Source organism: Poeciliopsis prolifica, unplaced genomic scaffold, assembly GCF_027474105.1.
Source record: "Poeciliopsis prolifica strain line A6 unplaced genomic scaffold, Auburn_PproV2 SCAFFOLD047, whole genome shotgun sequence".
Classification (NCBI taxonomy): domain Eukaryota; kingdom Metazoa; phylum Chordata; class Actinopteri; order Cyprinodontiformes; family Poeciliidae; genus Poeciliopsis; species Poeciliopsis prolifica.
The window spans coordinates 319,987-334,688 of record NW_026562422.1 but is presented as its reverse complement, the minus strand read 5'-3'; the positions used below and the strand labels follow the sequence as shown (position 1 = coordinate 334,688).

At 38.1% G+C, this 14,702-nt stretch overlaps 2 protein-coding genes across 5 annotated transcripts in view; one reads left to right on the top strand and one right to left on the bottom strand.

Moving 5' to 3' along the window:
• The first annotated feature begins 2,268 nt into the window (after positions 1-2,268).
• Positions 2,269-9,082, top strand: LOC129377257 (snRNA-activating protein complex subunit 1-like). The gene is made up of 10 exons (XM_055057072.1): positions 2,269-2,696; positions 2,929-3,079; positions 3,170-3,310; positions 3,391-3,495; positions 3,815-3,973; positions 4,748-4,801; positions 5,227-5,289; positions 5,577-5,715; positions 6,069-6,140; positions 6,222-9,082. The coding sequence occupies exons 1-10, from the start codon at positions 2,566-2,568 to the stop codon at positions 6,296-6,298; spliced, it is 1,092 nt and encodes a 363-aa protein (XP_054913047.1). The 5' UTR covers positions 2,269-2,565; the 3' UTR covers positions 6,299-9,082.
• A 2,613-nt stretch (positions 9,083-11,695) lies between these two features.
• ppp2r5eb (protein phosphatase 2, regulatory subunit B', epsilon isoform b) overlaps positions 11,696-14,702 on the bottom strand; it is a 34,623-nt gene continuing 31,616 nt past the window's right edge. For all 4 annotated transcript variants that reach the window (XM_055057067.1, XM_055057068.1, XM_055057070.1 and 1 more), the window contains one exon: positions 11,696-13,960. In XM_055057067.1, the coding sequence (XP_054913042.1) occupies positions 13,861-13,960 (100 nt within the window). In that variant the 3' untranslated portion in view covers positions 11,696-13,860. The remainder of the gene's footprint in view (positions 13,961-14,702) is intronic.

Below are 14,702 nucleotides of genomic sequence, written 5' to 3'. Positions count from 1 at the left end.
CAACCAGACAGGGTGGTGATGTATACAGGTTCTAAAGCAGTAACAGAAAATATTAATGGAAAAGGAAATACAGGAAAGATTTAGTATTAGAAATTTTGTTTATTTAGGTTATACAGGGGTGCCACTGATATTTGGTTCTGTTGGTACCAGCACACAAAGGAGAAAAAGGCCATGAAAAGCCAGAAAAATTAGATAAAAGGGCTTTAGAGGGGGCAACCACAATTACATTTGCTTTTGATAAAGGGGTGGGAAATAAATAATTAACAGTAAAGAAATAGAAATATGGCAGTAAGGTAGAACAAAGGTAAGAAAGGAATGCAATTATAAAAAAATAAAAAAGTCAGTGTTAGATAAAAATATTAGTGATAGAAACAGAAGGGAAGAAATGATAATGATTAGATTAAGGGAAGGCCATACCTTGTACAGTAGGTGGCGCTATGCAAGGGAGAAATATCTTTCTAAGGGGTGGACAACAATTAAAAGGAGGAATGGGATTAAAAGAGTGAGTGGTTATCCAATATTAAATGATGGAGAAATAACAGCAATTACTGACAGAGAAAAGGCAAAAATATCAGTAAATACTTTTGTTAAAATTCATAGTTCTGAAAATATCAGTGAAGAAGAAAAAAAAGAAGAGAAAAGACAATTTTAGGGAAGAATGATTTATTACAGCAAATAGGAGATACAAATGATCCATTCAATGTCATTTACAATAACAGAACTGAACAGGGCTCTTAAAAAATATAAGTTATCAGCTTCAGGAAAAGATCAAATTTGTTATGTTATGGTCAGTAATTTAAGTGAACCTTTTAAAAATATTTTATTAGAAATGTATAATCAGATATGGGAGGATGAGGAACTGCCAAAGAGTTGGAAGGAAGCTGTGGTTATTCTAATCTGATGAAAGATGAGTCAAAACCAGAAAACTATCGGCCAATAGGGTTAACAGCCAACCTATGTAAAATGATGAAGAGAATGATGATGACATCAGACTGGTTTCAGGAGAGGTACAATGTTTAGAGCACTCACTTCATTCAAGTGAATAAAGAGAGTGTTGTGGCAAAATTTTATTTGACATTGAGAGAGCATGTGATATGATGTGGAGGGAAGGGTTATTATTTAAAATTAGAAGAATAGGAATAAATGGTCATATGTTCAGATGGATTAAAAATGTTCTATAAGAAAGACAAATACAAGTGAGGATAGGAAAAGATTCTTCTGAGAGTTTGAATATACTGTAGACAATGAAAAGGAAGCATAGTACAGTAATCGGTTATTGCTTTTTCAGTGGTGGGTAAAGATATGTTTAAAAAAAGTAAAGGGTGGGATGGGATTTTTACTTTTTGCTGATGATGGAGCGATGTAGAAAAGAGGAAGAAATTAAGACTTTATTGTAAAGAAGCTTCAGTGAGCAATTTCAGTTGTATAAAAATGGTTATATAAATGGGTTTTAAATTTTCTGTTGAGAAAACTAAAATAATGTTTTTTACAAGGAAAAGAGTTGATGAAAAAATTAACTTAAAATTATATGGTCAGGATTTGAAAAGAGTTAAACAATTTAATTTCTTGGGATGTGGTTTGATGAAAGAGTGACATGGGATGTGCACATTAAGAAAATAATCGATAAATGTAGGAAGGTGTTAAATATGATGAGGTGTTTAGTTGGAACAGAGTGGGGAGCTGATAGAAATGACCTGATTGGGAGAGTACCATTCAGGTAAGGATAGATATTAATGTTAGTTACAGTATGACCGAAATAAAGAATATAATTAAACAAAAAACAAAAGAGAGGTGGCAAAAGTTATAGGCAGAAAAAAGAAAAGAATGTGGTTATATAAAGTCAAAAAGAGAATTGGACAAATGAGAAGAACAGAAAGAAACAAGACAGAAGAGATCATTATTTCACAATTTAGAATCGGACAAACTGTATTGAATTGAACACTATTTCTGATAGGGAAACATCAGACAGGAAAATGTGACTGTGGAGAAGAGGAGTTATTTTGAGTTGTAGGAATTATCTGACTCAGAGAAACAAGTTAATTAGGAACCTTAGTGATATGAAAATAAATTTTAATATCACTGATTTACTGCAAAAGACTTGGGAAGCAGAAAATATCAGACTACAAACAGAGTAAGTTGTATAATTGAATATAGTTTTTGTTGATTTTTTTTCTTTTCTTTGTCATGTGAGCCACACTCCTTACCAGTTGGTGGCGGTAGTTCTCACCTAACTATTCTTGCCAATCGCCAATAAATTTCAAGAAGAAGAAGAAGAACAAAAAAACAAAAAAAAAACAAAAACAAAGAAGAGACAAAAAACATCCGGTAGCTACAATAACTGCAATACATAATAGAAAAGAAGAAGAATATTTGAAACCGGAGATTCTCATTGGAAAGGTTTCAGATCGGTTCTAGTCGTGGTGAGAATCGAAGAGTCCATGATTGAGTCTAACTGGGTCCAGTCGGCCACCATTTCTCAATAGATTTCTACGAAAGGTTGACGGGCTGACTTTTTGCTCGTTAATATCGGCTCTAGCTGCTCCTGGTTGTTGAATCCAGTGTGAGATGGAGTCCTACCGGAAACCTGTGAAATCAGACTGTGAGGCTTTGCTCAGCCGCTTCCAGCAAACACAGTCGGTCAGATTTGAGGTTTTCTCCAACATTTGGAAGGAGATGAAGTTCGTTCAGATCTTCAGGTACACAAATACTTTAATGTTAACGTTAAGGTCGTTTACGTCGAAGTGTCTGTCCCCATACCCTAACAAGCATTTAAAAAAACTTTCTAGAAGTTGTCACCTTCTGTTATTAATGTAGTTAAGTTGATAAATATGAATGCTTTGACAGGAACTTGCCTTTCAAGCTTTCTGTCCCCTTTTCGAGCTTTCAGGGGCCTCACGGTCAGTGTTTGTTTTTTTGTCCCAATGACAGACAGGGCCACAACAAGCGGGCCTTCTGCCGTCTGGTCCTGGATGTAGCTTATTGCTATTTCCTGCCCCCGTTCAGCTTCCAGATCCGTGTGGGTGGTCTCTACCTGCTGTACAGCTTCTACCACTGCCAGACCACCTCACCTCCAGAACAGGTCTGGACTACAGTACACATCCCGTCTGTTTAAACTGCAGTCTACTCCTAGTTTCTTCATGTTGCCCTGTTGGTTCGTCCTTGACTGCAGATCCGTGTGGCCCTGAAGGATTGGGAAGACGTGAGAAACTTTGAGAGGGAATCATTGGATGCTCAACACCTTGACATTGCCTACATCTTACAACAGCTTATGACTTGCAAAGCTTTCCTCTTCACTGCAATGCCCACTCTGGTGAGCAGTCTGACACAAACCCTCGTTGATGAAGTAAAAGGTTTGTTTTACGCTTGACTCTACTCTTTGTTTCCATTCAGCTTCATTACAGCAGAAAGAGGACTGAAGAGAAGTCAGAGCTGTGTGATGAGTTCATGGAACGACCATGTCGCCCTCAGGAACTGATAAACACTCAACTGACTGAGGTGAGTTCAGAGTAGCCAATCACCTTCCAGTAAGTTCCCACCTGGTACGATTAGAATAAAAGAATGTGTGCTTCGTCTGTGGAATCATGATGGGATTCAGAACAGGATTGTTCCACCCCTCAGTCCAGTTTTTGGGCTCTTCCCTTTTGACAAAGATGGCTTATTCTTCCTGCCGAGCCAGGATTCTGGACAGGTGTTGAAACATCTTGAGGAAATTCTAAGCCTTAGCCTTATGTTTGCCTTGGAAATAGGCCTGTTGTGCTCTGCCTCTCCTCCAAAGATCAACTTTGTTAAAATTGTTTTGATTTGACTCTTGTAGGAAATGTCAAATATCCATGAGCTGTACAAAAATATGAAGGCGTCCATCAGCTCCCAGATGTCCTCAGCAGCTGCTGCGTCTGTCAACCTGGTCCGTGATGGAATCGTGTCGGAGCTCTGCAGCGCTGTGGTGGAATTCTACAACTGGCAGCAGAACAGGGTGAGCTTTCCACATTTAATCACTTCTAACCCCTATTAGCACTTATTATACCCAAATCTTATTGAACTTATTAAACATTTCATTGGCTAATATGTTAGTAAAGCTTTAGGATAAAGCCAGTGTATTGTTTGATAGAAAATGGCTTTCTTTGTCTAACTTTTACTGTTTCTCATTTCAACATACACTGCAATTTGTTTCTTTTTGTATGATTATATTATATCTGCAACCTGAGGCTCCTTTCACAGTCGCTCTTAATTTTATGAAGGATAAAAAACAACTAATGTATTTAAATATATATATATATATATATTATATATATATATATATATATATATATATATATATATATATAATATATATATATATATATATATTATAATACTAATGGCAGTTATAGCAGGTTTTTAAGTTATTTTTTTCATTGATTATTGTTCATTGAGTTTACAATGATGAGATTAAGAATACATGCCTTTTGTATCTTCCACAAATATCAACATTCCATTGATAGATCTTAACCTTTCTTTATTTTAAAACCTATAAATAAAAGGCACTTAAACCCTTATCCTAACACTGATTGGTTGTTTTTAGTTAGCACTCAAAGGGGCAGAGAAGTCCCAGAATGAAAGTGAATTGTATAGTGCATGTCTCCTAACGTTGATCTGCTGTTGTCCAACATAACTTCACCCTCCATTGATAGATGGCTTAAAGAGAACTAACAATGGGTGAACAAGACTGTTTTTTTTCTCAAATGGTTGTTGCCTTTTGTCTTGAAAGGACACAGTCGATGAAGCCCAGCCCAACCAGGAAAGGATTTCATCTCAGCAAGAGGTATGTTTTTAAAATGGGTTATTAGTCATTCTTCTAAAGTTTGAAGAATGAGTTTAATATTCATGTTAGATGCTGTTAGAAGAGCCCTGAGGAGAGACATCAAGTGTTTTTGTTCTTTACTAAAATTAACAGCTAATTCGTAAAGTTGCACTGTTAAATCAGCTCCAGTTTCCATCATTTTGGGAGATCGGTGATCAGTCAAGTCTTACATGTGAAGCTGATCTCATCTGTGTCAGCAAAGGTCTAAAAATCTGCCACAATGCTCTGCAGAAGAGCACTGTGGCTGAGTTGGCAGTCACTCTGCCAACTCAGCAGCTTCCTATATTTCGCAGGATTGTAGACAAAAACATATTGGAATTGGCCAAAATGAGAATGAGCAGGTCAGGCTTTTAACCCGTCAGTAACTGGTTGTTTTGTGTCCTCAGTGTTCCAACAGAGCCCAGCTGCTGGCAGCCATCAAATCTAAGGCTTATGAAGAAGCATCAGAGGTGTGTGTTGTTCAGTATCCTTATACTGGCTGTTTCAATAAATGATTGTTTTAATGTATAAGATTTTTCTAGCCTTTGCTGAAACTTAACAGCAACTCAACTTTTTATTGTTGATTTCATGTATAATGTATGTAATGCTTTTTTTCTGTGTCACAGTTTATGATATAAAATGCAACATATTTATTGAGTCAAAAGTTCTTAGTATCTATTCATCTTCTGAAGCCTTTTCTAATTAGAAGTATTTAAAAACAAAGAAGAAGAATCAGAAAATGTGATGCTATTTTCAGGCTGTAAAGTCACGGCGCCATCGTCAGGTGGAGATCGATTTACCTGCTGAGGAAGACGAATCCTTCCTGAAGCTACGCCATTCCAGAGTGACCAAGCCATCTCTCAAAAACAGAACTAAAGAGCAGATCCACATGTCAGGTAAATCTGTCAACTTTTAAAATAAAATGGTTAAATATTAAACAGAACTCTTTGTCCAAGTTGAGCAGAAAAACTTTGAATCTACGGTTTCTGTCAACAACTACCATGAGTTCCTGAATTTTTATTAACTTTTGTATTTATTGCATGAATGTCATGAATTATGTCTTAGTAAAAGTTGAGGAAGTGAAACATGTTTCGCACCGTGTCGTCCACTGTGCGACACAGTGTCACAGCGTAAAACAAAACAATGGTCGAGATCTGACCTCTGAACCCATCATAGCTGCTCACACATCTAGTGAAGAATTTTTACCTCAAGTTGGACTGAACTAATCCTCTCTGGCTGTGTTTCCCAGGCGACCTGGGGAGAGAAGCTGCAAGGCCCACCCTGATAAACAATCTGATTTCCCTGGAGCCCACTTTACGAGGTCAACACCATCATATGTTTTAAATCTGATGTCGACTCTGTCTTAATTCTGCCCTCTTACTTTCCTTTTTTGTCATTTCAGAAAAAATCAAAAACGAAAGAAGATTCAAGTCTTTGAATGAACATCTGGAGTCACAAACAATGTCAACATCTCACTGATGTTTTTATCTGGTTTTAAAAGTTTGACTCTTCAAAATTAGAACATTTCTTCCATGTTAACTGGCTGATTCAAAGTTGGGTCGAAGGCACCATGTTGCACATGTGGCCGCTGTTCAAAGCCGAACTCCGATGACCCAACAGAACTGCTCTGCTGAGTTGGAACAGGAACAGTCCCATAAGGACCGGAGTACCAGACACAATCAGGTTCAGAATACAAGATTGGCTGTTTGGGATATATGAGCTTTGACTGGATGGAGAATTTGAAAGAACCAGAACTGTTTGATACAGGAAGTTTCCCTGTGAGGAATTACAGGGAAACTATGACCATGTGTCCCACGGTCATTGTTGACCATTGGACCCACTTCTGCTGCTTTGAAAAAACAAGTTTTTCTGCTATTGTAAGGGCTGTCAACTTAATATGTTTGTAGTGTTTCTGCCCATGGACTCTAATGAAGAGATAAAGAGAACCAGGAAGCTGCTGTGTCACAGATACTGGGAATTAATCAGCCACCCACACATTTATCTGTACACCTCAAGAAATTGGAACTCATCTGAGTGTCGCTGACAAAGTAGGATAGTGTTTTTGTCCAGCTTTTGTCAACTTTGCCCTTGGTACTTTTGAACTTTGTGATGAGTTCACACAAACTGAGCAAGTGATATGGTGTAGCTTGGTGCGTGCATCGTCATGGGCAGTTCAATGACTCCACGTTAATTGTGTAACAAGGCAGTTCAAAGTGCTCTACATAACAAAAATAGCATACATGTGACAATGAAAAAACCAGTGACAAACATTACATTTTGATGTATGCCATCATCAAAATTATGAAACATACACAAATATGTTTGTCAACGTTTCCTTATTATGGTTCAAATGCAACTCTAACCAGGTAGGTTTTTAGTCTGGATTTAAAGGAACTCTGTTTCAACTGTTTTGCAGTTTTCTGGAAGTTTGTTCCAGATTTGTGGTGCATATCAGCTGAGTGCTGCTTCTCCATGTTTGGTTCTGGTCCTGATGCAGAGCAGCACCAGAAGATCTGAGAGGCCTGGAAGGTTGATACAACAACAGCAAATCTTTAATATATTGTGGTGCTAAGTGCACATTTCAGATCCAGACAAAAGTCCGGGAGCAAAATCAATCTTTAATGCGTATTCGGCCGGAAAACAGAAAATACATGGACAGATAAAAAAATTTGTTCTAACGAACTCAGTTACATAGTTGCTTTATTCTCTCAGCTAATCTTCAAGGACCAAACAAAGGAAAACAGACAGACGGAACAGTTCAACTTTGTACGCTCATTTTTGATTCCTGTTTCCAAACTCAGAGTGTGTCTGTGTTCTTGCATTATTTGTAAATGGTCAAGTGAGAATTTTTTGTTTCAGCAGCTGTTGTTTCTGCAGCAGCAATTTTTCTTCCAATTTTATCAAAAGCTCAGGTTCAAATGACCCGTGTTTAGGAAATCCAAATTTATGGTTCCATTGTGGCAAATACTGAACACATTATTCTCCATGTTTTTTAGTCATTTCTTCTACAATGGGCCCATGAGGAATATAATCCTCTTGAGGCTCCTTGGAGGAGAAAAGTCCAATTCTCTTAATTCTTATTCTGCAAACCTCCTACAATTTAAAGCGTTTATTTAAAATGTTTATCCTAATTTCTCAGTCTAAATTAATAGACCTACAAACCTTAAGATGTTTTGCTGCCCCTCTCAGCTCTGCCTTTATCCTGTCGTGGCTGATCCAACCCGGTGGAGCGTTGGGAAAGTCTTCTTTCTCTCAGTCTAGCCTGACGGAGGTAGTAGAGGGTCGATGATCAGCCCCTCTCCCCGGATCCACCAAATCGGACAAAAGCAGCGCAGGCCCCACATTGGGCACCAGACTGTGAAGTGCAGAGACAGATCCAAACAAAAGTCAGGGATCAAAATCAAGCTTTAATGTGCATAGCCAGAAAACAGAAAATACATGGAATGAGCAAAAAAATCTGTTCTAACGAACTCAGAGTTACATAGTTGCTTTATTCACCTCCCAGCTAACAGAGGCGGAGATTTAATCATCAAGGACCAAACAAAGGAAAACAGAGAGACGGAACAATTCAACTTTGTACGCTCATTCACTATCATGTCTACAGGACATCTCCGTGTAGGGAAGGCCACGGGAAAGACAGCAAGTTCCCAGACGACCCGTCTGGGAAACTTCAACAGATCCATTTTGTTCAGTTAGTTTGTACACCCTCTGCAGCTGCACAGAAAAACATCTTGACTGTGATACAATAACATTACATTCATGTGATGCTTAAAGGAACACTGTTTGATGCAAATGAAACATTTTCTCCTTCACAGTCATCAAAAACTAACATTATTTTAAAGTCTATTTTCTGATTTCCATGGAGTCAGTGGAAGGACTTTAGAACTGTGTTTTAGTCAGAACATCAGCAGCAGCGTTCCGAATCAGCTGCAGCTGGAGGGTAGATTTTCTTTTTCGGCAGACAACTACCATGTGAAGACAGTGTTACAGTAATCAATGTGATTAAAGATAAATACCTGGATGTCGTAGATCTTGCTGAGATATTTGCTATTTAATCCTGGAAATGTTTTTCAGGTGATACAAGGCCAACTTTGTAACTGTCTTTATGTGACTGAATGTTCGGGTCAGAGTGCATCATCGCAACCAGATTTTGCTCTTGGTCACCAGCTGTTTCTAGCTGTAATAACGAAAGTTGTGTGCTAACTCTAGAGATCTTTCCTATGTAGGTCCAACAATAATAAATTCAGTTTCATTTTTGTTCAACTGGAGAAAGTTTGGGCACATTTATCTGTTCTAAGCATCTAAGGGCTTGGATTCTTTCACTGACATCATAATGTAAATCTGTGTGTCATCTCCGCAGTTATATCTAATCTTATGTCCTATTAAAACCTAATCTAGTGGGAGCAGATTAGGTTATTGAATGAGATATTGAATGAGAGGTTCTAGGATTGAACCTTGGGGTACCCCATATGTGACATCTGTCGACTTTGAAGAGACATTACCTTGTCTGTATGTCAGACTGGAACAAGTTCAGGACTGGACCAGAGAGTTAACAATGTCAGATGCTCTACTGTGGTTCTTCCGCAGTCTGTATTTATGTGGATGTCATTGAACTCTGTGGTGAGCATGGAAACCAGATTGAAACATATCAAAACGGTTAGGAAGTTGAGTTGTTTAATTGTTGAGACAGATTTTTCAATCATTTTGTTGATGAATGGGAGGTTGGAGACTGGCCTGTAATTGTGCAGTACTATTTTCTTTTCTCTTTTAAATCAGTGGTTTTAGAACTGTTGTTTTTAAAGCCTGGTGGAAATGACCTGTGGCCTCATGTATAAAAGAGTGCGCAGTTCTCACACCAAAACGTGACATACGGACAAATTTAGAAAAGCGCGGTTCACAAAAAAATTCTGATGTACAAAAGCGATGCGCGCCTTTCCTTTATCAGTCCTAATTTGCAGGAAATAGAGCGCAGCTGCTGGTCCGCCCTGTCGCCATCCATAAATAGGCCTATAAATGTATAATGTATTGTATATGTAAATGTATATAAAATCAAATCAAAAATTTAAAAGAATTAAAGAAAACATTACAAGTTTAAAAAAATAAATAAAGAGATCCAAGTGCAGAAGCCTGTTTGAACAGCCGGGATTTAAAGCGTGTCAGTCATTTGAGTGACTTCCGGATTTATTCTAAACAAATAAATCACGTGCATAAGTTGTACATTTACAGAATAGAGATGCATCCACAAAGTGGACATGGATCCACTGAAGGATGACGGCAGTTGCACCGGTACCGCACGGCTCGTTCTTTAAGTTTTGCTCAGAGCTCCAGGATGATCAGGAGTAATCTAACCAATAATAAATCAACATCAACATTTCCCAACAGATCAATATGATCTCTGTACACAGGCTCCCTCTAAATCCTTCCATTGCGACGTTCTCCATCACAGCCAAAGCGCTCCACCACCTTACACCTTGATCACCCTAAAATCAATCAAGCCTGACCTTTTTTCTTTTTCAGTCGGAAAGAAATTACCGGCAGATTCATGCGCTTCGGCTCACAGACCAATGCGTTAGGCTACATGTTTATGATACAAACTGAGGTTTTTTTTTATTTTGTTCTTTACATTCGAGTGAGGTTTTCACATCCTTTTATTTTGGTTTTCTTTATTTTGTGTATGTCAGGACAAGTGCGGTTCAGTTTAATCGTTTACGTTTCAACAATAAAATATTAAAATCATTAAAAAAAAAAACAGGGTTTGATGCTACTCGGTCTAAATAACACCGAATGTAGTCAGTTTTCAACTATTCATGATCCCTCTGCTGACAAGTTGGATGGGAATGCTGATTTGATTTTGTTTTTTTATTTTAGCAGGACCTGGCAACTACCCACACTGCCAAAAACAATGTTCCTGGTCTGGCTGGTCAACAAACACCAACTTCAATCTCTGAGAGAATGTATGGGCTATTGTCAATAGAAAGATGATCTGAGTTTGTGTTCCACCTACCAGAACAGCAGGCTGATCACCTCCATTCCATGGCACATTGGAGAATTAGGCCCCAACAAGAACTGAGTAAATGGAGACGAACAGATGTTCCTGCCTGACGTTTGTGCTTAAACACCATATTTCGATTGCAGAATTCAGTGTCTCAGAAAATTAGAATATCATATTAGACCAGCGCGTTGAACCCTGGGCAGGAAACTGAGCTATGGCGTCGTAAACGGAGGTTTCTATGCAAAACATTAACTTGTATTTTTCTATTGTATCAAATGGTTTATGTGTGTGTCCGTTTAGCTTTGTTTATTACATCGATTTTAGACAGAGCAATTGAAAAAAAAAAAAACAGTACATCAAATACCTATTGTCCTCAAGTATTTTAGCTGTAAACCATAATCAAAATCAGAAATAAATCTCAGAAATATATTGCTCTGTGTGATGAGTCAACAGGGTTTCCCTTTATGAGCTGAATTTATGGCATCAATTGAAATTATAGTGACAGATGAGGATGTTTCCTTAGAATAAGAACACCCACCTCCTGCAAAAAAAAAAACCCTGCAATCTTTCTAAATTTTTGCATGGGAAATTTCCAGCTCTTTAAATAGATTCTTCCCAGATTTAACATTAATTATTTTCTCAATATAAGTATGTGAGGAACATTAATAGATTTGTTTCTAAGGAAAAAAAAAATAATCAAATGAACACCATTCCCCCTTTTCCTTTTAATTTATGTTGTCAGTTTTCTTTTGGGGCTTTCCCCATACAAAACCATGGACAAAGAAATCTGCTGTACAATGGCAAATGATCTGAAACCACATCATATCTCAGGAAAATCAAGCTCTTTAAAACTGGATAAAAGAAAACAACAGAACAGCATTCCAGTCTTTATCACAAAACAGATTTAATTTAATATCTCTTTATTTTTTTTAAAATAATTAAACATTTGTATTCTTCCAACCCTTTTGATCTTTTTTTTTTCAGATTATAAATCATATTAAATCTGGGCCATTCTACACCACACATCAATTCTGTAAGGGAGGAAGGGGTCGTGTTGGGGCGGATCACTCTCAGGTCCCAACAATTAAACAATCTCCTCCAAGCTTCCTCCCCACATTTAACCCCATCCCACTGCACCCTACCCCAGTCCACCCCGAGCTCCGAGCTCATGTCTAGCTGCCCCACTCACTCTCGCCCCTTCCCTCAAAAAAAAAAAAAAAAAAAGATATACATATACATATATCTCTAATGAACAAAAAATATTGAAAAGATAAAAATCAAGAGCAGAGGGAGAACGTGAGACAAAAAAAATTAACATACCAAAAGGGGAAAACACTAACATGTATAGTAGGAAGTCTTGTTCCATAATACCTCTTTATATACTGGATAATCCTCTCCACAATCCCTAAGAAAAATTTTAAAAAAATAAAATAAATGCTAAATTACTACAAGATACAGGAATATCAGGGTACTGCATTAAATAATGTACAGGGTCGTTTTTAATCTGCAGTAATACTGTGAAGTCAACGCAGCGCCCCCCAGTGACAAAAAGTTGGAACAGGAGTTTGGTGCACTTTACAATTCGTTCCTGTTTATATCTTGGGTGTGTCAGTTACTGCAGTCTGGTACCAGTACCAGACCTGTACCAACATGTCTCCTACAGTTGGAAGAACTGAGGGATTAACAGACCGATAGATTTCTGACGGAGGTAATGAGAGTGTGTTTACATGCAGTCCACAGAGCGAGAAATGATTATAAACTGAAACTGGTCAAACACTCTATACACTATACAAACAATAAAAAAACGGAACAGTGGCTTAAACACTCACATTTCTGGTGGAGTTAAAAAAACAAACAAAAAATAAAACCCTAGAATATATATTTTAAAAGTTTGTTTTTTTGCCATTTCTGCTGTTCCCACCACTAGATGGCACTACAACAAAGGAAAAACATTAACCCTGAATCTAACTGAAGACCGCTAGAGCACCAACTTCTACAGGAAGTGAATCAGGCATTGACAGGAAATGATCATTCTATCTTCAACTGCTGCTTTTCACCAATTATCAGTAAAATCAGAGGCTGTTTAACAATTGCACCAATCAGTAAGAATGTTCACATGACTGGTGATCAGAGGGTCAAATATTAAAAAATTAGTCCCCACTTCATTAAATGCATTAAAGCCAAAAATCCTATGGTTTTCAGTACATAAATGTATTGATCAACAACAGATTGCAGACTTTTGTTTTCATGCAGAAATTAAGAGGATTCCAAACTGACTGCATTCACAAACCTGCTGCATTTCTATTCTGTGCTGGAGCTGTTAGAACAAACATCCTCGCATCGGGATCTTCAAAAACAGCAAATCCTCTGAAACAAAAGGAAAGCTTACATGTTGAACTAAACATAACCCAAACATCTTTTAGCTTTTCCTGATGTTCCTGACCATGCATGTAAACACACTCAGAGGGCTTTAGAAGGGCCCCGTCCACAGAGTGGGTCTGTTCCTGCAGGATGGACAACATGCCAACAGGCAAGAGACCACACATCCAGGACTACTTTTAGGCGACACTGAATCTAGTCGATCCAGATAGAGCAGACAGGAGAGTACACCGACAAGAGGAGCGAAAATGAAAGTTAAATGTGGGATGCGCTGAAAAGGAGGAGTGGGGTGAAGAAAAACCCAGGAACCTACGGCTTTTTGATGCTTTCTGTTTTTTTTGTTTAGATTCCCCTCACACACAAGTCATTTTCTCCATTTCAGTTTTTTCCTTTTTATTATTGTTATTTTTTTATCTCTTTGCAATAACATTAGGGGAAAAATAATTATTTACAGTGCTGCTGAAATAATGAAAACAGTCGTGATGAATCTACAATAAACTAAGTCGCACAAACACAAGAGGAAACAAAACAGAACAAAATCATAATAAAAGGATTAAGAAACCAGCGGTGCTGTGGAAGTCCAGAGACCACAGCCTGCATCACGAGCTCTGGGCAGACATGGCTGAAGTGGAAGGGAGTGGGATGAACGGGGAGCAGGGCTCTTTCTCTGTTAAGTGGGGATGATCCCATCACTCCTAAGGCCCCGCTTCAGCTCCAGGTCCTCCAGCTTCTTCCACAGCTCCTCACGCTCTTTCTCCTTCTTCTTCTCACTGAAACAGCACAATACATGTGAGCTCACACACACAAGTGGACATGTTTAGAAAAGTCCTGGGGCCTCATACATAAAAGAGTACACTAAGACTTTCTGTTCATAGAGGAGCATTCACAAAGCGGGCATGGCTCCACTGAAGGATGACAGCAGTGGAGTACTGCATAGCTCCTTTAAGTTTTGCAGTACACAAAAAATATTTACAGTCTAAAAAAGTAGATTTTGCATGATATGTCCCCTTTAAAAAAAATAAATAAATAAAAAAAAACATCAGTTTGGAAGTTTAGCCGCAGATTCTCAGTTGGATTATGCCTCCATCTTAACCATCCAATTGTACTCTACATGACACAAACACCAGTTTATGGTTCAGAAAAATTCCCAAGTTCTCAGTACCTGTGAGCATTGGTGTTTTATAGTTAGAGTTGCTGCATCTGCACCCTCTCCTGGTAGCACATGTTACCAGAACAATGTCTTCTCTCCATGATGGACTCAGCTCTAGAATCTAACTCTGCTTTAAAGTGATGAACAGCTTCTCCTCTAACATGTCTGCTGGGTTCCTTGGTCTCCATGATGTCACTTGTTCCCTTAAAAGTCATTTAGGTGATATATGTCTGAAGCAGATGGGTTGCTTAGGATTTTAACTGGGGTTACCACAGTCAGGCAGGGACACCACATCTAACTGTTATTTATGCAGAACACATATTTCCCTTCCAATTCATAGTTATGAAACACTGTGCTGGTCA